Source organism: Rhinolophus sinicus, chromosome 1 (assembly GCF_057876585.1).
Source record: "Rhinolophus sinicus isolate RSI-liver-muscle chromosome 1, RSI-T2T, whole genome shotgun sequence".
Classification (NCBI taxonomy): domain Eukaryota; kingdom Metazoa; phylum Chordata; class Mammalia; order Chiroptera; family Rhinolophidae; genus Rhinolophus; species Rhinolophus sinicus.
The window spans coordinates 131,609,306-131,632,666 of record NC_142501.1 but is presented as its reverse complement, the minus strand read 5'-3'; the positions used below and the strand labels follow the sequence as shown (position 1 = coordinate 131,632,666).

The 23,361-nt window shown below is 41.1% G+C and overlaps 2 protein-coding genes across 4 annotated transcripts in view; both read left to right on the top strand.

Annotated features, from left to right (window-relative positions):
- The first annotated feature begins 1,083 nt into the window (after positions 1–1,083).
- On the top strand, positions 1,084–4,732 carry LOC148759272 (uncharacterized). Of its 2 annotated transcripts, XM_088789632.1 has the most exons (3): positions 1,084–2,833; positions 3,018–3,103; positions 4,183–4,732. In XM_088789632.1, exon 1 carries the CDS (start codon positions 2,229–2,231, stop codon positions 2,826–2,828), a length of 600 nt encoding a protein of 199 aa, XP_088645758.1. In that variant the 5' UTR covers positions 1,084–2,228; the 3' UTR covers positions 2,829–2,833; positions 3,018–3,103; positions 4,183–4,732. The 2 variants fall into 2 exon arrangements, with proteins under 2 accessions (XP_088645758.1, XP_088645757.1); XM_088789631.1 differs by having other exon boundaries at positions 1,084–3,103.
- NRP1 (neuropilin 1) overlaps positions 4,600–23,361 on the top strand; it is a 136,080-nt gene continuing 117,318 nt past the window's right edge. For both annotated transcript variants that reach the window (XM_019741706.3, XM_019741705.3), the window contains exons 1-2: positions 4,600–4,732; positions 8,138–8,312. In XM_019741706.3, the coding sequence (XP_019597265.3) occupies positions 4,654–4,732; positions 8,138–8,312 (254 nt within the window). In that variant the 5' untranslated portion in view covers positions 4,600–4,653. The remainder of the gene's footprint in view (positions 4,733–8,137; positions 8,313–23,361) is intronic.

Here is a 23,361-nt window from a genome sequence, read left to right as displayed (position 1 = left end):
TCCATGTAGCAGCCAGAGTCATCTAACAAAAATACAAAATAAAATTAAATTGTGGTAGGATAAATTCAGCAATTCTTACCTGTGTTTTTGGTCTTTATTTTATATTTTTAAAATTCTTTTTGCTGATTATTTCAAAATTCCTTAAAATTTTCATTCTCTATTTAAGACTATAATTAAGTTTTAAGAGAGCCACTTCCCTATTTGATTGCTCAAATTATATTTTATAGATTGTCCTACTTAAAAATAGTCCTTTTGAAATGTTGAATAGGTTCTCTCTAGTGATGTTTTATTGGTTTGATGAATGTTTCTATTGGTTATTACTATTTTTTAATTAAGTGATTCAATGAAGACAGAATAATCTAAGATTATTGTTTAGGGCAAATAATATACAATTTTCAAACTCTATCCCTAACCTCTAACACCAAAAATTGTTTTGAATCCATTAATATGATTCAAATTTTAGCATTGTATTCCTGCAACTTGTTATTGCACATATTGTATTACAAGAATTTTGCATTGTAACTTTGTTTTTAAACTTTAGATGGTAGTCTTTTCTCCAATATTTGAAGAATTTTCAAGGTAACTTTGAAAAGGCCAAAAATGAAGGATCAGAAAGTAAAGGTTCATGTGTTTATTTTCTTTCTCTACTAATCCAAATTAAGGACGTAATCACAAGTACGGTCCAAAAGATACCTCTTGAGTGATAGAGTCATTTGATGGAAGGGCATTTATAATAAAAATATTTTAAATAACAGTTCATTTAAATTCCAATTTTAAATCCTTTCCCAGTTTCACTTGTTCCACTCTTACATTTCAAATGTAGGTTAGCTCTTACTAAAAATATTTTTTTTTGCTTTTCTGAAATATGTGCTTTAAAAAACTTGACTAGACTTGATAGAGTTTTGAAATACCAACCTGAATCTCCATATTACAACAACCTGAAGTACTTTGAGGAAGTTAGTGGTTCAAATGGTCTTGTGGGAGCAATGTTTATCTCATCTTATTTTTGACAAATTGATGAGAGGTTGAACCAAACATTTACCACCAAGTCTATTCTTAACGATGAACCACTGTTCAGGCCATGCTTTCTAGAGGTGGAAGCCAAGTGCCTTATTCCTGCAGCAGCCCCTGCATGGGGGGGTCCATGCGGTCGAGTACTGCCCACCCAGGGCTTTTGACCATAGTTCTGGGAGTGTGGGCCATGAATCTTCCCTTCAGTGGAACTGGGTCCTATCTAGTCTGGGGATTTGTTATGTCAGGAATGATGTGTTCCTGAGACTAAAATAAAATTAACCCAGGAACACTGACAAATTTTTCCTCTATCACTTATTCTCCTATAAAGGTCGGTCTGTCTCTCTTCTGGAGAATTGCAAAAATATAAAACTGACCCTTTTCAGCACTTAGTGGAATCCAAAAGCAGAGGAAAGAGGTTCTCAGGAAGGACAATTTACTCTGTATCAACCCACTAGCTGGCAATTGTCATCAGTGCCATGGTGCTCCATTACCCAGTGCTGTGTGGAACCTAAGGAGTCTAGAAAGGCCATCAGCTAAGACCAGAAAAATCTGAGGCAGAACTTAAATACGATATCCCCCCACACACAAACCTCAGAGAGCATAGTGCATGTTTTATTAGTTGGTTGGAGAAAGCCTGGCAAAAGTGTTCAGCTGGTGAGCAAGAAAGGAGACAGGCATTTTCTGCGCTGGGACCCACTGGAGGATCCCTTCCCGGGCACAGGCAGGCCTTCCCAGGTAGCCTGAGGGGCGCGGTTGTGGAGTGGGGGCAGTCCCTCTCTGAGGGCATGAGCTCATGGCTTTATTTGTTAGCCGGGTGGGTCCAGGCTGGGAAATGCACACTCAGCAGGGAAAGGGGAAGAGAGATTGGCAGCAGTTTTCTAAAAACAACACAGCTCAAGTCTCCCGCGTGTGCCCCCTCGCTCACCCTGCCGAGGCATAGACGGGTCAAACCCGGCTCCTGTAGCAAGCGGGCCTCCCAGTTCCCACTCGGAAGAAAAGGTTATCTGTGATGCTGGGACACTCCGGCCCCTGCACCCACCCGGTTTCCTTGCTCTGTTAACCTGCCAGTTTCTGAGAGGCGCCTCTCGCTCCAAGCTTTGGACTGAGGTCGCTGAAAGTCACCACAAATCTGATGAAGCCGCTCGCCAGACGCAGCTCGGGACTGGGACTGGCGGGGGTGCGCCCGGGACGGAGAGGTCAGCCGGGAGGAGGCGATGCGCGGGTCGGAGCCCAACACCAGGGTTCCCTCCACCGCATTTGCTCCCTCACTCCCCGCCGCGCTGGGTGCGGCTGGCTCCCCTGCCTTGACTCCTGCCCGCCCGCTGAAGCTGGGGTTGCAGGGCTTCCCACCGCCCCGCCACCGCTCCTTCTGCTCCACCGAGGCATTGGACTCCCAGCCTCCTAGTGCCACGTCCTTACCCCGCTCCTCCCAGGGGTCCCGGAGCCGAGAAGGAAGAACCCCGAGCGGGAAAGGAGGCGCTAGCGGGCAAGGCGGGCTCAAGGCGCCCAGGGGGCTGGGTCTCCAGCTTGGAGGCGGGGGCTCCCAGGAGCTGCCGGGCGGGTGGGAAAGCTTGACCTGGAGAGAAAGAGAGGTGCCTGCGGCCGCCGCGGGTGCACCTCCGTGCGCTGGGCTAGCCTGCACCTCTGGGGACTCGCGTTACCGCGCCCAGCCGGGCCGGCGAGCGCCGGGTCTCTGCCAGCGGCCAGCGTGCCAAGGGCTCCCTTTCTCCTGTCCCGCCCCTAGTTCTTCCGCCAAAACCTTTGACCAGTGTCTCCTTGCCAACATTCCTAAATCTCCTTTGCCAGCTCTTTGAGCCAGGTAGGAATAAGGCTCTGTTTCGGGTGTGTACCTAAATGCCAATCCCCAGAAGATGTCGTGACCTTATCACCTTCCCCACGAACTCCTTCGGAGGAGGTTCGCGGGCATTTACCCCTGTCAAGGGCTTAATCGGTGAACGAAACCTGTTTGTTCCCTGATATATCCTTGCTATCTGTAACCGCAGGAGCTTTCTGCTGCAGTTCTGGGAAAGCCTCAGGAAGGGAACTGGGGGGCATCCCGCCCACCAGAGAGGACGCGCCGCCCTGGGAGGTAGGAGTGGGCGGGAGCTAAAGGGACGTCGGTGACAATGGCCTGCGGCCCGGAGGGGGCACCGTGAGGGCCCTGCCAAAAGCACATCTCTTTCTTCCGCTGCCACTGCGCCACCTCCCTTGGGATGCACAGAAACCGGGGCCACTGGACCCTCATTTCCAAACCCTTATCACCTGGGATCCGAGACATGGGTTGGGTGGGGTCGGACGACGGCTGCCTCCCCACACACACACACACACACACACACATACACACAGCTGGCAGTCGCATCACCTCCCACCCTCCGGCGTTTCCTCTGCCCCAGAGGAGAGGACACCAACCCCGCGGCGTGAGGCGGCTACCTGGGCACCATGAGCGCTCAATCGCGCTCCCTGTCACGGGGAAGGGAGGCGGTGATCTGACTCGGCTTGACGTGGCAGCGACACTGCCCACCCTTGCCCAGCTCTGGGGTGCGTATCCCGCTCCAGCCTCGCTCTCCGCCCTGTCCCTGCAGTCCTGGCCCGGGGCATCCAGGGGAGCCCCGCGGCTCCCTGCTACAGGTCTCCGGCGGGCACCGCGGGGAATGGCAGGGGCTGACTCTGAGCTCCTAGCCCCGCGGACTCTGGCGGGGGGTTCAGAGCTGTGAGAAGCAGCCGCCACCTCCCGGGCGCTTAGTGCTCCTGGCGGCTGGATCCCGGAGATCCTCTGCGAGCTGCCTGCTGTCCCCACTGGGGTCCCGAGTGAGCACGCGGAGGTAGGAGAGCCCAACACTGTCGCTGGCCCCCACCTCGACTCCCTCTCTCCAAGCACACATGCCCAGGGCGCAGCCCCCAGCGTCTCCCTCCTGTAGAGATCCCTGCAGGGCCTCTGGTAGAGACGGACAGACGGATGGGAAAGCACACCCAGGGAAACTTGTTCCTCCCCGTCTCCTGTCAGACACTGACTGGCGAGCCAGTGCGGGGAGAGGGGCGGGAGGAAGGGAGGGAATGGCTCCAGGAGGGGAGGGGGAAGACGGGAGGTGGGGGAGGCGGGGGTGCAGTTGGTGAAACTCCTCTGCCTCCCGCTCATCTTCTCATTGCTTGCTCCTCTCCTTCGCGCAGACACCCCGGACCTCCCCTGGGCGCCAGCTCCTCGGCTCCAACCGGTCCAGAGACAAGCCGGATTATTTTTTCTTTCTTTCTGGAAATTGGCTTGTGTGCTTCCCCACCTCCCTCCTCCCCCACGCAGCTTCCCCCCCACCCCGCGCGCTTTTTTTTTTTTTTTTTTTTTTTTTTTTTTTTTTTTTTAGACATGGCCCGGGCAGTGGCTCCTGGAAGAGGAACAAGTGTGGGAAAAGAGAGAGGAAACCGGAGCTAAATGACAGGATGCAAGTGACTTGAGACACAAAAAGAGAAGCCTTGCTCTCCGATCAAGGCATTGCCTCGCTGCTTTCCTTTCTCCAAGACCGACTGAGGATTTTACAGCTCTAGGCGGAGTTGGAGCGCTTCGGATTGTTTAGATTCCCCTCTTTGCTCTATTTACCCCGCACGTCGTCGTTCTCCCGAGTCTGCTGGGGATCCGGCGAAGGGAGAATGGAGAGGGGGCTGCAGCTCCTCTGCGCCGCGCTCGTCCTCGCCCTCGTCCTCGCCCTGGCCAGCGCTTTTCGCAACGGTAAGTGACAGGCAGAGGCGCGCGTGACAGCGCTGGTCCGGGGCTCCCTAGCTGCCGGACCCGGCCGGGGCGAGGCTTCCCGCCCAGCCACGATTCAGGCAGCGCTGCAGGGATGAAACCGGAATAGCCACCTCCCAGGCGAAGGAAACTTTTTATCCAGGCGGAGAAATAAAGAAATAAGACCAGTCGGTTTGGGGCAGGAAGATTTCAAGTCCTCCGGCTCCCTCCTGAAGTTGGTGCTTTGGCTGTGGGGGTTTTCCCACCACTGTTACAAGGCAGCGCTGCCTACCTTCCCATATCAGCACACCAATTATCTTAATAATGTTTCCTCCCAAAGGCAATTAGAATGAGACTCCCTTTCAAAAATCTGATGGCTGTTGAAAGTTAATGAACGCTTTAGCGGGAGAACTTCCTGGTTCCCTTGCAGGTCCCCTAAACTGTTTCCTCTGGTGGGTGCCTGCAAGAGATAGTAGTTTGTTGGTTGATGGGACTCCCTCCTCAGCCTTTGTAAATCGTCCCTAATCTGTCTGAAGCATGAATGAAAGTTCATAGTGTCAATAAAGGAATCTGATATATACAGTGTAAGGCACCGGGATATCTGAAAATCCCTAACCTAGATGCAGCTTCCACTTAGCTTTACAAATCACCCACTGTTAAGTAAATGAAAGACTGTGCTGCATTATAAACAGTATACTGTAACCTAAATAATGTGTTTTAAAATGTGATCTGGTTGTAGGCATGTTTCATTTGCACTGTGAAGTAGGAGAAGGCAAGGGTATGAAATTATCTTTACAGTAAATCTTCAGCGATTATTAACTAATTATCAAATGTTTACTTTTGTCTGGCTTAGATTTCAATCAAAGTAATTAGAAGAAAAGACCATCCACTACTTACTGAGGTATATTGTTTTAATAAGAGACCACAAGTGGAGGGGGTTCAGACCAAGAGGAATTTAAATCACGTCTTTATGGTGGAAGTTAATCTATCTAATATGCTTTTTGGAGGTTTTTTGATTGAAGCAATAGCTTTCCACCCACGGCTACCAAGCAGTGTTCTAAAGGGCTTGGAAGCAAAACACACTCACAAATTTGTGAATATGAAGTTCAATTTATTAATGAACCTGAGTTGGTGGCATACTTCTATAATCTGGTAGGGAATGAAATAACATTCTCCTCCATTTGAAAGAGCCCAAGTGGTTATATTTTAGAAATTACAGCAACTCACCCTCCCCAACTCCTGAGATTAATCAGTTGCAGGGGTGATCACAGAATGAATTTGAAACCTAATGCAAATAGATTTCAGACTTTAGGTTGTGAACTCCATATATATGTATATAAGTGTGTATGACCATATATATATATATATATATATATATATATATATATATATATATATATATATATATATCTTTTCTTAGTAGAAATTAGGGGAATGCTAAGAACCTGAGCTTGTCAGTGAGCTTGACTGGTTAAAGCCATGTTGCTATGCTTGCAGTGACCACAGCCTCTGTAATTCAGCAGACCTCTTAAAGCCATGTCCACCTCCTCTGAGTACCAGAGTCTGCTAAATTAATTCATTAACCTTATTTAGGACTAATGGTTCAGAGTCATTAGAAATTGCTCTTTCTTAATCAACTGCTAGAGAGATTGAACAGAGCCAGAGAGTCTAGCAGTCCACATTATCTTATTACACTGTCACTTTCTCAGAAGTCACAGATTAAAGAGCTCTGGTGTGGTACCGAGTCTACCTAAATGTCTTCTGAAGTGACTCTGTCGAGTGACTAGAAGCAGTGCTGTTTTATTTCACTCCTCTAACAGATGCCAGACTCTGCCATGATGGTCGTACAGAGCTGGCGGGGACTTAACGTAATGGGGTCACTTTCCAAGTTCTCTGCACGTTTAAAATAATGCAAGAGCCTGAGTAGAATCACACAATAGAGTCCAATATGATCATTAGCTGAGGTTCTGAACTCCAGTTGCAACATCATTTCTTCTTGGCAAACGTAAGCTTTTAAAAGCCAAGGCAAAGGCAACCAGGATAAGGCTACTCCTGCTCTAAGAAACACAGTCAGAAACATCTAGTAACTGAGAAAAACAATGTAATTTATATTGTCTTCTTTTTAATTTATGGGAAATGATTTCTGTAATGCATGTAGCTTTATGCATTTTTGATGTGCACTTCATCTTTCATTTCCATTTGACCTGGTTTTCCTGTAATAAAATTCTGTAGATTTATAAATTCATGCTGAGAGCAAAGAATGCTATTCTCTTTCCACGGGGATTCTATTAGATGCAATATTAAAATCTATATATACCATTACTGAAAATTTGTGATTGATAGGCTTATATATTTCACTGCTTTCATACCTGTTCCTCTTACATAGTTTATGCACTGAATTTTTATTGCTCAAAATTAAGCAACAATAAATGTGGAAGCATTTCAGGCTGAGGCTCTCCAGTATGAAATCCATCATAGAAAGTGACAATGAGAATCTACACCAAACAGAAAGTGGCCCAGAGATTGGTTTATTTGGCTTTTCGTGAATCGCTTCAGCAATCGGATTTTTTGAAATGAAGGCTCAAAACTAGTTAGCTCACTTTTCCCAGCATGTGAGAATGGGGCTTACCAAATGTGATAACAGACCTGTGTGGTGGTTTATTTTGTGTGTCTGGTTATTGTTGTTTTTTGGGTTTTTTTCCAACATGCAGGTAATTAGAATTAATGCTGTGTGGCTATTTATTTTTCTTTCTGCCCAGTTGCTTTGATCTGGCCTCCAAGCCGGAGCAACTTTACTTGGAGCAGTAGAGTAGCATTATTTCTGCTTCACCAAATATACTTTGTTCTGTGTTGATCTGAATCTCAAGAGCAGAGATAACTCAAAATTACTCAGATTTATGGGCAGATAAAACAACAGTAAAGGTTTGTCTTGGAAGACAATCCCTGCTGATCAATGACACAGAGCAGGCTTATCATCAAAAGCTACACAAGGGGTCGAATGGCATCATTTAGTCACCTTCCACTTAGAACTTGCTACTTAATGCGATTACATTTCTTGGGGGATAATTAAGTCTAGCAGAAGCTCCCTGGGGACCATGTTAACATCCATTTAGGGAATTTAATGTTTTTAATCTTAGAAGACCTTTTTCTTGGGACAGAAGTTTGTGAGGGTTGGGGGTCAAGTCCTGTCAGATCTCAGTCGCCTTTCCTCCTGAGCCAACCTTCCTGGGATCAAACCGTTCCTTGGTGAGGTGTTGCTATCAGCTCCACTTGAAGGACCTGAAGGGGCCTCCCGGAGTTCCCCATAAGAAGTTATGGAATGTTTAATAGCTGGTAATTTATATACAAAGTTAGAACACCTAACTGGTTGTCAGGGAAAGATCGAGTAAAATGTTATCTTTATTACAGATAAATGTGGCGATATTATAAAAATTGAAAGCCCGGGGTACCTTACATCTCCTGGTTATCCTCATTCTTATCACCCAAGTGAAAAATGTGAATGGCTGATTCAGGCTCCGGAGCCATACCAGAGAATTATGATCAACTTCAACCCTCACTTCGATTTGGAGGACAGAGACTGCAAGTAAGTGAGAATATATTTGAACAGGGCACCACAGCACCATCTAGTGGTCACGAACGTCTAAGGGGGACAGTCTGTGTGTACACTCTGGGTTATAAATGGATCCAGGAGTGATTCCAATCTAGGCCAGATCATATGTCAATGGTATGGAAATTAAATTATGTTAAGTGATTTCTGAGTTCCCTAAACTAGGGAGATTATATTTAAATGTGCAATCGCTCATATTCTTTTTCCTGTTAACACTTTTGCTTTTGGAACTCTTGTGTTAAGAAATGTATGGACGTGTTTCTGTTTTTTTCCTGGAAAGGGGAAGAACTAGAAACCCAAACTCTCATTAAATATGGCAAGTCACTAACGTATATTGCATGGACAGTTGGATATTTTGTAACAAATCTGTGGCACATTTTGTGATTTAAGAACTGTATCTTACTGAGTTTGACATGACAAAAGCAAATTGTCACTGATAAAAAATAGGAATAAATCGGGTGAGGGACTTTTTACAGTAGATTAATGATTGCAAGTCTCTTACGGAAAATGCTAAAAATAATTGTTGGCGCACATTGAATACAATGGGACTGAAATTTGAATCAATGTTTCATCCATCTGCTTTAGTTTTACTAACTACTTATATTGTTAAATTACTAAGCATTGTTAAGTTACTATGACAGATTTCATTATTATGAAAACATTCTCACTATAGAGACAGTCTAAATTATATTCCCTCACTTTGTGTGAAAGAACTCATGTGTAGCTTTCCACAGTATGGAAAGTATGTTTTAACGTTTCAGGCAGCAGTCCACGAAGAGCCAGATTTACTCTTTTCTGTGGACATCCCGCAGACCTGTCTGTGTTGTCCGCATCATCCCATTCTGCTATATTCTCCAGAGACTTGAACCCGAATATCAATCTTTAATGAAGTTTAGATAAATAGATAGTTTTAGTAGAATAATCTATTTAAATCTCAGTTCTAAATTGTATCTGAAGGACTGATATGTTTCGCAAATTTTAAAATGGGTCAGCTTGATATAATTGTATACAATGTATGTAGGTTACTACTTTGATTGGATATAAATATTATTATACAGGCACATTCATTATTAAAACTACTCTATCTGCAAACACATAATCCTTTTAGGGAAGAACAGAATAGTATGAAACTGTTCTCACCTGTAGGAAGTCCTCAACAACCTTTTGAGTTGGTGGGCTAAACTATTTTTTCATGGTCAGGGAAATGAGGTCATCCGGTTAATTCAACATTCTATTGGCTAGAGAATTAGCATACATCATATACTGTTGATCAATTTCCAAATAATCAGCATACATTACAGTGCAATAAAATTATGCCGATTCTAATTTAATTTTTATTCTGTGATTCAGAAATGCTTCAGGGCATTAAATTGATTTTTTAATCTTATGTTAAAGTTGTCATTACTAGAGTGTTACAGTGACTGCTAGAAAACAGGGAGTTCATTGTGGTGGTTTTTGTGTGTGTGTGTGTGTGTGTGTGTGTGTGTGTGTGTGTGTGTTTTGCCAATATTCTGTATGGTGGTTTTTACAGTGTCAATCACCTAGACAACCTAGAGACATGCTCTCTATTTCATTTTATCTTATTTTACTTTTGCTTTTTGATAATATTTAAACTGCTGTAATATTTTTAAGAAACTCTAATAAACCATACTCAAGTAATAACATTATTCCTAAAAATAAGGTGTTATTAAATTTCAATAAACTTATGTTTACTAAATCCTGATCTGAAAATTATGACCATGTATATGTTTAATATAAAATAGCTAAAGAATTCAGAGTAGTTAGTAGTTATTTGCATTGGTACTCCGGTACATATTTAACAACTGGACCTTGGGAGGCGGTGGGTCAAGTCCTGATTTGTAATATTTGCCAATTTTTGCAGTGTACATGTTCCCTCCATGGCCAATTTCAAACTACACATGTGATGTCACTGTGCATAGACCTGCAAAGAGATGTGTACAGTTGGTTCTTGTGAGCTGGTGCATGCCAGCTCCAGCACACAACTGGAGTAGAAGTGTAAGAAACGGAAGCCAGTTGAATGAGTTAATACATGTGAAGTGCTTACAGCAGTGTCTGGCACACAGTAAGCCTTAAGTAATATTTGCCATGCCACGAGGTAAAGCAGAGTTTGGTGGGATTGGGGGAGCACCTTTTTAGTTTTCTTTTTTTTAAGATGATAAGCAAGCGGTTAATTACAATAGAAAGAGACAATTTTAGTGATGTTACCAAGGTATTCAAGAAACTGACATGGCCAAGAAGATTGTTTTTGTAATTACGATAGTGGGATTTTTTTTTTTTCAATGTTGCAGAGTAAGGCGGTTTCTTAATTATATATAGTAAATGAGGGTTTGTTCTCTGTGAAGGTGTCATCTCCTGGCCAGTCTTAAAAGGCTGATATGTTTAGCCTAATGAAGTCAGTGAACATTATGGAATGGAAAGTATCTTTGTGCCATGTTTTGAAGTGTTGCTACCTGATCATTTTATCAATGAAAATTCCAAAAATGATACAGGAAGATCAACTTAAGACATCGCAGTCACTATCTTTTCAGATTGATTCATATGACTCCTGATCATTGTTGAAGGCTGTAGTTGAAATTCTGCAAATGTGGCATAATTCTTGCCTCCTTTTGTAAAGGCCATGAGAAGAATCCACAGCTTTAAAACTGACAGGGGATAGAATATCCTAGAAAAAATGGAAACCACCAGGAACTCTTAGAAGAACAAATTCATAAACTTCAAAAGTTTATGTTACATGTGTAAAACCATAGTTTTTGGGTTCTGGTTGTTGTTGTGTTGTTTGTAGTTTATGTTAGGCTACTTCCAAAATTGTATTCGAAATGATACGAAAGTAGTTATAATAAACCATATTCATAGAGCTTGTAAGCTTTTAGTTACCTTTTCGGTTAAGAACAAGCTATTGTCGTATTTGAGATGTTTAATAGCTTTCGCTTTCTCAGCTATGCAACATGTCTATGCTATATGTCCAAGCAGCAAGAAATACTTGTTGCACCAATGTCTTCAAGTTGCTGGTAGTGGATAATGAGGTAGTGGATATGAAACCTCCTTGAAATGTTAAAAGCTCCCTCAGAAGTTACCATTTTTACGGTATCTTTAAAAACTTAGTGATCGTTAGAACATTTGGAAATGTGAAACTAAGCATATGTCAAAGTAAATATATTGATTCAGTTATGGAATGATCCACATATAAATACACCCTGTAATTTTTTTTGAAACTGTCAGTATTTGTATAGTCAACTTTCACCTTGTGAAAGCTCAAGAATTCGATTCCTTAGCACATTTGCTTATTGAGAAACATTCTTGAGACCCAAGTAAACAATTATTTTTCTGTAAGGTATAGGGATAGGTAAGTAATTACATAGATGAGTTCTGGTAGAAATAGAATTTTTACTTAAATTTTACTGTTTTATTTATAATTAAATAAAAAACTATTTCATAATTTTAACAATACAATCAGATGTATTTTATTTACTTATGTGATTTATTTATTACAACTTTTTATGTGACAAATACCAAGACTGACCCAGTACATGAGTAAACTACGGATTTAACCTTACAGAAAGTACTTATTGGGGGGTAGAGGGGATCTGTTTCCCTTAGAGAAAATGAATTTGTGAAAGTTGTGACTGATAGTTTTAAAATGCAACAATCTATGTTTGTGCCACCGCTGAGTCAGGTTTCATTACAAATAGGCATCAAAAACACAATATTATAACTCCCTGAATTCTTTTATTGAACAAAGTGTGGTATTGATAAATCATTCGGTGGAGCAATAAGTAGAGCATCTGTCAGCAGGGCTAACATGGTGCTAGGATTTCTAGCTAGATATACTGCCTGGTTTTATTGTTATGTTGATATAAGGGGGGGGGGGCTAGAGAATGTTCTGAGAGGAGGCGAAGGTGTTAAGGAAATGGAAGAAATCATTTCTCTTTTTTTTGCACCAGCAAAATCTTCCATGCTTGGGAAGTGTCAAAGTACAGTTAAAAGCAGAAAAAGAAAGTGACCTGCTCTTTCTGAGTGTTTCTCAGAAAGCAATGTTCATTGTACATTGTGAATGCTTTTCAGTGTTTGCATGGAGCTAGTTAGGCCTTATTCCAGTAAAGTTTTCTTCGGTGGTAAGGCAAACATCTTGAATCTCATAAAACTTTATATCTGCATAATAAACAAGAATGTCATTGATACAGTAGTTAGAATTTATGGAACTTTTCCGGTTTCCCAGCAATGCAACCTATCAGCATGATAATTTATAATGGTTTGTGACAAATACTGCTGAGCAAAGAGGTGTGTGGTTACATTCAGATCAGATGTCGTCATCTGGGGAGCAATAAAAATTTCACAGACATTGGGTTAAAAATATTTAGAAAATGAATGTGAAGCTCCAGAAAGAGAGTCTAAAAAGGTGGCAGTGTTGCAGGGAGAAAGCCCAGTAGTAGTCTTCTTACTGACGAATTCCTGACTTAGTACCTTGTTGTCAGTGCTGTGCTGTTTTGTAGGATTTCACCAAAACACAAAGCTACGATAGCATGGATGCTTTACTATCTAGAATTTAGATTCAGAATCTCTTTTTCATGTGACCAATAATAGGTGTCTTTTTCCTAATTCAATGCAATCAAAGGAAGATTTCACTCTTGTAAATTCATATGAAGTTTGGTTACAATAAAATTATAATTAAATAGAGATTAAGTTTAGGGATTTTGTTAAAATAAATCATGAATTGTTTCTTTAATGCTACTTTTAAAATTACCTAAGTTATTACAAACTTTGAAATATCACTCATTTCATTTATTTTAATAAACTATAAACTCACTGAATAAAAATTAATCTGCCCTTTCCTTCTCAAATCTGATTATTCCTAGAAATTTAATTATACAGTGATCAATTGTATATCGGCAATTTGGGGAATATAAGTTCCAGTTTTGGTTTCCTTAAGTAATATTTTCTGTTTTGCCTTTATTTGCTTCGCTCAACATGGACTTTTGCATTAATTTTGATTTTTCAGATTTTCATTAAAATATTATTTATCTTGACTAGTGAGTTCTTTGAATTTTTGTATCCAAGGCAAGTGCCTCATTCTAGTCCCGGTCTTGTATTTCAGAGCATCACATAGACCAAAACAAAGACCTTGTTTTATGGAAAACAGTGGGTATTTTATGCTAAAATACTTCTCCATTTTCTGTATGAAATACAGAAGGATATGTACTTTTAATTAAAATATCATCTATATCTAGAAAAATACACAAAATAAGTGTAACGTTTGATAACATTTTATAACATGACTGCATCCATGTAACCAATCCACAGTAAATATACCCAGCTTCCTAGAAAGAAGCCCCTGTGTCCATTTTCAGTCACTAACCTTTGGCCTCAAGGGCAACTACTATCCTGACTTGTGTGATTCCATTTTTATAAATTTCAAAACCAAACAAAACTAAGCTATAAGTTTAGAATTCTCTATGTACTATCCTTTCACTATAGTGCAATTCATTGGAATGGAGATTTTTTAAAATGTGTACTGTTCCCTTTCTAATATAACAACAACAACAAAAAAACCCATAATCCTACTGAAACATTTTCTAATTTTTTTCAGTGACTACTATAGAAATAGCTTGTATTTGTTGCATATACTATCGTTATATAAAATAAACACAAAGTTTTTAGTCTGGAGCCTGCTTTATATGCAAGGCAAATTCTGAAAAACTCTTCCTTTGCTTTATAGTTCCTCATCTTTTCATTGCTGGTTTTGATCTCACATAACTTGCTAATATGGGCAATGTAAGCAGCACCACCACCAAGCTCAATTCAATTATAAAACTATTATTGAGCGGGTCAGAATGAACCCTTCTCAGAACAACCGCTGGCTGGTGTTGTTGCTACCACCTGCAGCATCCTTGGTTACTACTCAGGCAGATAATTATCTACTTTCTTCCTTTTGATTTTCCCCCCACTAACACTGATTTAATTTTAACAGAACCCCATGTGTTTAATAAAATTAATTTTCTTTATTATTTCTTACTGTAAGCAATCACATTTGATCCTAATAAATTTTGAGTATTACAAGATTGTTTGTGTGTTAGGTAGGCATTTCTGTAATTTGAAAGACACAACCTTTATGAGAAGCTAAAAGAGAAGGTTTAGTTGAAATCTTATCAGATTGAGTCAACATGTACATGGCATTTCCAGATTTCACTTTGGGGAGCAGGCACTTAAAAATTGATCCAACTGAGACATATGCCTTCAGCCAGCTTGCGTATTCGCAGCTCCTTTCTTTCCAGCTTAAAGCTTGATACTTGCACGCATGCTGACATACTTGGGCAGGAGCACACACACAAACACATATGCATGTGTGTGTGTTCTTGTAAAGGAGGCTACAAAATAAACTTAACTAATTGCCGTTGTAGAATTCATCAAGAATGATCATTAAGCCTGAAGAACAAGAGACAAGATTAGTGTTCAGATCAGGTTCCAAATGCCTCATAATTGGGTGTTTGTAATCAATCCTGATTGAAGGAGTCAGTGACTTGGCAGAACATAGCACCTCAAAAGAAGATTTTTCCTGCTATTCTCTGATTGATTGAACTGTGTCTTGGTCCGTTAGGGATGGCATGAGGTCAATATAACTCTCAGACTGGTTGTGAAGCAAGCCAAATACACGCTGTATTATGGTTGAAATCATTTAGTCTTTACAGAGAGCTTAGTTAGGAAGTGAACTGCATTCATTCAGAACTCTACTAAATTCTACAGAAGAGCAGAGAGAGAGAGAAAAAAATATTTTGGCTTCTGTCCACTCGATTGCTTTGTAGCGTGATTTTTCTCCTCATCAAACTCAGGTCTATGTTAACATATCTTGTATCTTATTTGGTCAACATGTTTTTTTCTCCTTTAATTTAAATAATCAATAGAATGTTCAGAAAGGAATGATTATGGCTGGTTCTTAAAGTCAGGTCCGCACTATTTCTCCACCACGGCACTCGCTAAGCACTCTGTCCACATGATCTCACTCAATCTTCCTATCATCTCCATCTTACAGATGACAGCACTGAGGGTTAGAAAAGTTAAATCAACTGAGCCCAAATGCTCAGCTGCTGCACCAAATATCTTTCCTCCTTCATGATTGAAGATGCTTGGGATGTGCCATTTGAATGAGAAAAGTCTGAGGAAATGTTGCCAACTTATTTTTTATTCAAGCAGCCGTTTTCTTCCATCAAATACTTCACACAAAAGTTTAACTACACATCAACTAATTCTGAATAAGACTTAGTTTTTAAACTCTTAGTTCCGATTAAGTAAGCACTGGTAAAAACTGTGCACAGAAAATTTCCAACTAATTGGTGATTTTCCATTCAGTCAAAACTTGCCTTTATTTAGGAATGACATCCTGGGGGGAAATATCTAAATTCTGGTCCTTTGGTCACTGGAGTTTGAAAGCACAGAGTACAAACAAATACAATATTTATTTGAAGCCTGATAAGCAGGCAGCACAAGGGTTTGAGTTATACAATTGGTTCAAGGGACACCTGAGATACCAGCTGCATCCAGAGCTTCCTCACAGGCCCAGAAGTCAAAAGGCTGCCTTCTCTCCCAGGCACAGCTCGTTTTCATAATCTCAGGCAAATAGCAGGAAAATTTCACTCTCCCCCAGTTCCCCTGTTTGTAACAGTTCCATACTTGTATTTGCCACTGATGACTCAGAAAGGGTTAAAGAGAGCGTTTACTCAGGCACTGGGTTCCTATGAGAAATAGAAGAGGTTTTGTGTTTTTTTCCTTTTTTTTTTTTTTTTGAGAAGAAACAGATGCTCCACAGTATTTTGTTTCTATCTGGTCAGATTCTTGTATAATCAGTCAGCAGGTTGGAGGTGACAGCTTGTTGCCTCTGTGATAGACTGGCATGTCACGGAGAGAGCGGCCAGTCCTGGGATGAAAGAAGATCTACATGTGTCCTTATTCAAGTGCTTAAATTTCTCTAGAACAGGCAGAGGTGGCAAAGGCCAGTCAATATAGTCACGATTCCAACTCCTTGTGTGACTCTCCAACCAATGCATGTTTACTAGCAGGGCAAGCTATTGTGTAAGATATAAGCTGTAAGTGAAATAGCATGGAAAAAGATAAGATGTGGTCCAAGTCTTAATTCTAGATAACTTTACCAAAATTAAGAGTATTAAATTCCCAAATTTAAAGGAAAAAAGAACACACTTTTGACTGAAAGAAAATGAAGGACACAAAGCCCCACGAACTTGATAGCTCTGAGGTTGATTTTCTCTGATTTGGGATTATGTTATTTTTTAGATGCAGTAACACCTGGTTCAATCAGACCACTGTTTGACCTTTTATCTTTGTTCATACTTATCTGTCCATTTTCAGATAACTTGAGAAAGTGGGCATTTATTTGTTAAGAAATTTGGTCACAAAAAGATGATAAAAAATATTAAAATATTAATTTCTGGATCAATCCACTCTTGAAAAAATGGCAGCCAATAAAAATGACAAATCTCCTTTAATTTGACAGTCTGACTCTATGTACACCTCTGTTCTACACCCATGTGTATAGTAAGGGATTGTCTCCCCGTTGCGTGGCAACTTCCATGAAGGCAGAAACCACGTCTTATATTTCTACCATCCACAATCCAACAGACTGCTTTTCAGATACTAAGCACTAGTTTAATTGAACTAAACAACTGACGGTTTTATTGAAATTGAAACCTGGTATATGAAGACTAGAAGAGGAAAAAATACAGTGTTTCCCTGAGTAGAGTCTATAGTTCACAGTAGGCAATCTGGAGAAGGTACCAGCGAGATTCAGTGAAAGAACAGTGAACAGGGCAATTTAGATAAATACTCAAGTGGGTGGTCAGTCTGAAAGTCCTTTCAGAAAGGACTTCTGGCAGCCTGGATATGGAGGTGAATCTGACCAGGTTTCCCAGTCCCCCACCCACCTGGTCAGACACATCAGAACTTGAATTCTGGAGCCTCTGATTCTCAGGAGCACAGGCAAGGGCCACAGTCATCTGGAGAGTGACAGAGCAATGAGAGCAGGCTCTTCCACACCCAGAGCCTGCCCCTCCTCCACTGCGTATGTTTGGAACATATTTCAGCCCAGGCTTTATTGAAGCCCAGCACCACCAAAACTTCTTCACTTTACAAGGGGTAGCCCATGATTTTATTTTCAATGAAGGTTGTTGACACTAGACAAAGGAAAGGGGCGTTTTTTGTTTTGTTTTGTTTTGCTTTGTTTTTTAGCACTAATTAGAATTTTCCTTTTTTTTTTTTTCCCAAGGAAAAGGTCTTCCCTTATCCTTTATTACAGTGCCAATTTCTTTGTCCCTGGTTGGGGACACTGCGGAGTAACTGTTAGGCTATATTGGTTCAATCCTTCAAGACACATCCTCATTTCCCTCTTTAGCTGTTCTAGCATCATACCTGATGTGTATGTGAGTTCATTAACGCGAGCTGGGGATTTCTGATTGTCAGGGGACTGTGTTAGCAGCTCCCTGTGAAAAAGTGGTCTGGTGAGAATTAGTGACGTGGGTTATAATTGCACCTCTGCCATTCATTCCCCTCTGTGAGACGGGACACAGGTTGTAGGGGCTGGGTTGCTGTCTATGAATGGCTTGATTATAGCATCGTTAATGCCGTAGTTTTGACAATGTTAACCAGGGCACCTGAGGAAGGTGCAACATCAGGGTCAAATGGAACAACATGACCTAGACACAGCTCTTATTCATCTTTTCCCTTCTCTTTCTGAAGAAAAAAATGCTTTCCTTCCTCTACCTATTTCAAAAACACAGTGTTGACGAGATAATGTAGGTGGAAGCGTCTTATGAATACAAGAGCAATATATTAAATAAAGCCTAGGTAGTACTATAACAGGAAGTGCATCCGCAGGTTTTGTTCCTTAAAATAAGTTCAGACAGTAAACAATAACGTCTGCATCCTTAGGAGGAGGCACGGATAAATATTTCAAAAGCACTGCACATATCCACAACAGAGATGGTATCTAATGCTTAGCACGTAGTCATCCAACAGGAATTTCTGAATGTCTTATAAGAAGTTGCCTGGTTACGTGTGTTATAATGGCAGTCTTCAAAAAACTCTAGATGGTAGAGTTTCTGGAAAATCTTGTGGAAGATACTATCTCAATGTCACAAACTTGATCATAGCATTGATGGCTTATAAAACTCACTATTTCCCCAAGTGGGCCTAAGGACTTCTAAATATATTCAGTCCATTCAGACTGTAAACCGGCCCATACTTTATTTGAGGCAGAAGCCAATATTATAGTGGTTACTGCAGCTCAGATGTCAGGCTTTCCCAGTCAGTTAAACTAAATAGTGTCTTTTATATTCATGTTCAAGAAGTAGAAAACTACATGGATTTTGTAGTATGACTTCGTAGAGAAAATCAGCTGAGAAAAGAAATGCTTTTAAACTGATGGGCCACCTCAATCTCATCCCTTTCCTTCTGTCTCTCATTGCCCCAGGTCCTTTAACTTGATCGTCTTCTTCCCCCTTTCCTGGTGATGACACATTTCCCAGTAGTGAGGCGGTTCTCAGTGGCAGCCATGCAGAGCCTTTCCACAGGACGGCCCTTAGGAGAGTGGCAGAAAAGAGCTGACTATTTTAGTCCATTCTCCCCACCTCACCCTCATAATAGTTATATCTTCAGTCGTTCAAAAGTACTCTCAGCTCTGTTTTCATCTGAAATGACTACAGGTGTGTGTGGCTGGGAGCTCCCACAGAAGGGATGTGCTTTCCTTCTTGTGGGATCACTGTGGCCCTCCAAAGGTCAAATAGACTCTGCGGGACTTTCCCATTCATGAGTAAAAGAGATCCTCCTTGGACTTTGTTACCCTTCAAAAAGTTTCATCTCTTTGTCTTTCTCTTTTCTATTACTGCCAAGGGTATTGAAAATGGTGTCTACATTCCAGGTCTCCACTTTCTCACTAACCTCCTTTCAGCATAATTTCTGTCCCCTCCAGTGGTCTGAAACTGCTTGCTCGAATGTTATACTCCACTCTTATAATGTCTCAAACCATTGGCCTTTCTTGACCCTAACTTCTTTCATCTTTATACAAATTATACACAGTTGGCTACTCTATGCGCATCAGAGCTTTCTTCTTTCCCGCATCTCATGATCCCGTGCCATCTTGATTTCCTCTCCACATCTCTGACCACTTCTCTTTTTGGTTAGTTTCTCTTTCTCCTCCAACACTGAAACACAGACATTTGACAAGGATTTCCCTATGCCTCAAGTGTCTTCTCCCTGAATTGCCTTTTTGATCTTAGCCATTCAGCTCAGATAATATCCACAATTCGGTCCAACCCTAGATTTGACCTAAGCATTAGACTCAAACTTCTAAATTCTTTCTGGATGATGTTGACTGCCTGGATGATAAACCATTGCCACAAATGAAAAATCAAACTGTGTATATCCCCTTAAAATGACTTCTTTTCTGCCTTTTTTCTATTACTGATTCCTTGCTTTCCTATTTATTCAAACTTGAAACTCTGGATCATCTCCTGATTCCTTTTTTGTCCCCTAAATCTAGTCAGTTTATAGGCCTCTAAGTTACTTATCTATAATGTCCCTCATATCTGTCTTTCTGTTGTATTTCTACTGCTACTACTCAAATTCTGACACTTTGGAACCTATCCTCGGTGCAATTGCAATAGCCTCCTCAAGGATCTTTTGTCGTTTCTCTTCTCTGCTTAGAAACATTGAGAGTTCCCCATTTCCTCCTTGCTTCTTCCTGTGCTTCTCAGCCTTCCAAGCTGTAGCTCCCACCTGTTTCTCTGGCCTATCCCCTGGGGTTCCCCTATATATTTTAGCCAAAATGATCACCTTTAGTTCTTCAGACTCATCCCTGCTTGCCTACCCCATGCCTAGTTATGGGGTGTTTCCTCCACTAACCTCTGTCTCCCTAACAAAATGTTACACATCATTCTGCTTCCATCTGAAATGATGCTTCCTTCATAAAGCCATTCCTGAGATCCAACTCTGAATTTAATGTGGTCTCTCGTTCTCTGTCCTCTGATATCCCCAAGAACTGTGTTTATGCATCATTCATGTTTATTACAGTATTTGGCCTTATGTCATAATCATTAATATTCTGCTACTATTCGCCCAACTTGTTCCTAAATTTCTCAAGAACAGAGAATGGTTATTGTTTCCTACCACTTGCATAGCCTATCACAGTGCTTGCAGTAGGTGCTTAATTAATATTTGCTGAATTGAACGACCGACTAACATTCAAGTCTTCTCCAGTGTGTTCATCTAGCACAGAAAGACCAAGTCAGCCTTTTAGGAAAAGCTCTAATTTAATTGGACTATAAAAATGCGCACTTACACTTCTCGTTTACATGGTAAACCATTAATTTTCTTGGGAATGGAGTCAAACTTACATTTTTTTCCTCTCAAAACCTCTGTTTTCAAAAGCCTAGATTTCTACATGTGAGTAGCTTTAGCTAAAGCTCAGAAAATATGCAGAGATAGTGCTTCACTCAGGCTTTTCTTTCTGTTTCACAGTCATCGCCATAATCTGTTTTGGAGTTAGAGGCATAAAATATATTAACATTGTAGGTATATGTGTATGTCCTGATTGCTGAGCATTTTCTGACATCCACACAACTCTTGGGGTTTTGTGTCACAATTCTGTAAACTTTCTCTATTGTATATTCATATCTGGGCTCACATCCAAACCACCTTTACATAAATTTAATACACATAATTTAGAGCCTTTTTCCGTTCCAGCTGGCAACCCCAATAAATGCACATGTGAACTTCACAGCAGGCTTGTTGGGGAAGATGGATAAAGTGAACTTCTCCATTAGAGAAGTGAACACGGGGTGCGTCCCCTGAAGAATGGTGTGAATATGTTAGTCCGTATCACCCAATAAATACCAGGCCCCCTGTCTTTGTGCAACTACATAAAGACAGTGGCCTGGAGAGGTGCTAGGTGAGCCAGCCCAGTGCCTCTGTGGTTGGGCATTTTCTGAAATGGACAATGAAGGGCTCCAGCTGCTCCCCTGGCTCACACCTTTGTCACCATAGAAGCATTTCCTAAGCGTGTCCTAAAGCTGTGTGTCACAGTAGGCTAGTGTCAAACCAAGAGGAAGAAGCAAAGAAGTAGCAGGTGCATGGCTACTCCTAAATAGCAAGTAATCCTGTCAGCACACAAAGTTTTTATATTTCTCACTACCCCCCAATGTCACTCCTTTACACAGAGTTCTCTGGGATATTTCTAAATGTTTCTGTTATCTATCTAGCCTAGAGACCCATAGCACTCCCTCACTCTCACATCTCTATAGTTTGTCTGAAACCAGAGACCAGAATGACTTACATGATAAAATCTTGCTTTTCTGGAGGGCAAAATATTAGCTGGGGCAGAGGTAGAAGTGCTACCTGATCATACCCTCATACCCTTGACTTCTATTAATACTTTGTTCCAGGCCTGTGTAGACTATGTTCAAGTTCCCTCAGGAGACTTGCTTAGTTAATGGCGTGGCCCTCGTGTGTGATGCCTACAGGAACCCACCACGATCCTAAGTTCTAGAAGTGACTCTGTTTCTAAGTAGCGGAGGATGCAAGATTTTAATGTCTCTGGACCTTCATTTCCTTGTCTGTGAAATGAGAGGGGTGGGCTCTGCACTTTAAACCCTTTTGCCTCTAAGGTAGCAGGATTCTATTTGTGCAGGGGAATCCTGCTGCCACAAGAGCAAATTCCAAAGATACCTTTTCTGACCATTTAGCCTGGCCCTGATCCCAGGGCCTCTCTCTGGCCTTTGACAAGATCCCAAAGCCCCCACCCACCCACCCACCCGGTCCACCAGCCCCTTGTTTTTCTTACCTCTTTCCTCCATCTAAGCTACTCCAGCTCAGCCCAGACTCTTCTGCCTTTTGCAACACAACCCCCTTCCCTCTTCCTACTCTTTTTTTCTCTGAGGCAGGTATTTTTATGTCAGTTTTCCACCCTTAAATTGTATCAGACATTTTAGACTCTATTGTGGCAACATTTATTCTTTATTCTAAGGAGTTGTCCACTTTTTCACATAGACCTTCATCTTGTCAATTGACAGATATGTTTTATTTAATTAGAAATTTAGAAGAACTGGGAATATAGTCCTCAGAAATACCTATTGTTCGGCTGTTGTTGAATATAACACTTGCAGGCAGTGTAAATTCTATGTAGGAGTAAGTTGTTTGTTCTTGGAACCAGCCCAACCAAGTTCGAGGCATAATTTCATGGGCGTTTTAACCTAAACTCGATTTGATCACCAACATAGAGATAGTTTTTACCTTATCCTTTTGTTCAACATAGATTGTTAACATTAGATTGCAAAGTACAGAAATTACATTGGAAAAATACAAAGGAATGACAATAGCGATTTTGTTAATGAATCCTACCTCACTCTTTGCGTCTCAAAGGCAGCGTAAGCTATGTAATAAGCTATGTATCTATTTGTAAAACAGTCTCAAATTAAGGAGCTTATTCAGATGCCATTGTAAAAATAATTTTCTGAAATTATGCTCTATCAACAGGAAATAAGATGGTACTTTGTTGTCGCCTGCTGAGGCCCATTATGAATATTCTATTTCAGAAGCAAATCACACTGTAAATACAATGTTCAAATTCATTTATTCCTACAATAGAATTTTTGCAAAGGTGCAATTTCATAATTTGCCTTAGCATTGATAGCACGTCATCATTTCCGAGCTCTTTATAACCACTGGTTAATTCACACATCCTTGGGAATTTGTTTATTTGTACCAGATCCATTTTTAAATGAAATGACCAAAATGTATAAAGATAAAGCAACTTGCCAAAGGCTAACCAGGGACAGAGATGTGATTAAAACTTGCTGTCCTTCTACAGATGCCCTTCCCTTCACACATCTGATTAGAAACTTCTGAATACTTTAAACATAGACGTGTTACCAGTAAAGATTAAAGAGCTCTATTAATGATTCTATTACAGGCAGGAAACTTGGTTTAAAAAAATAAATCTAAGTCATTC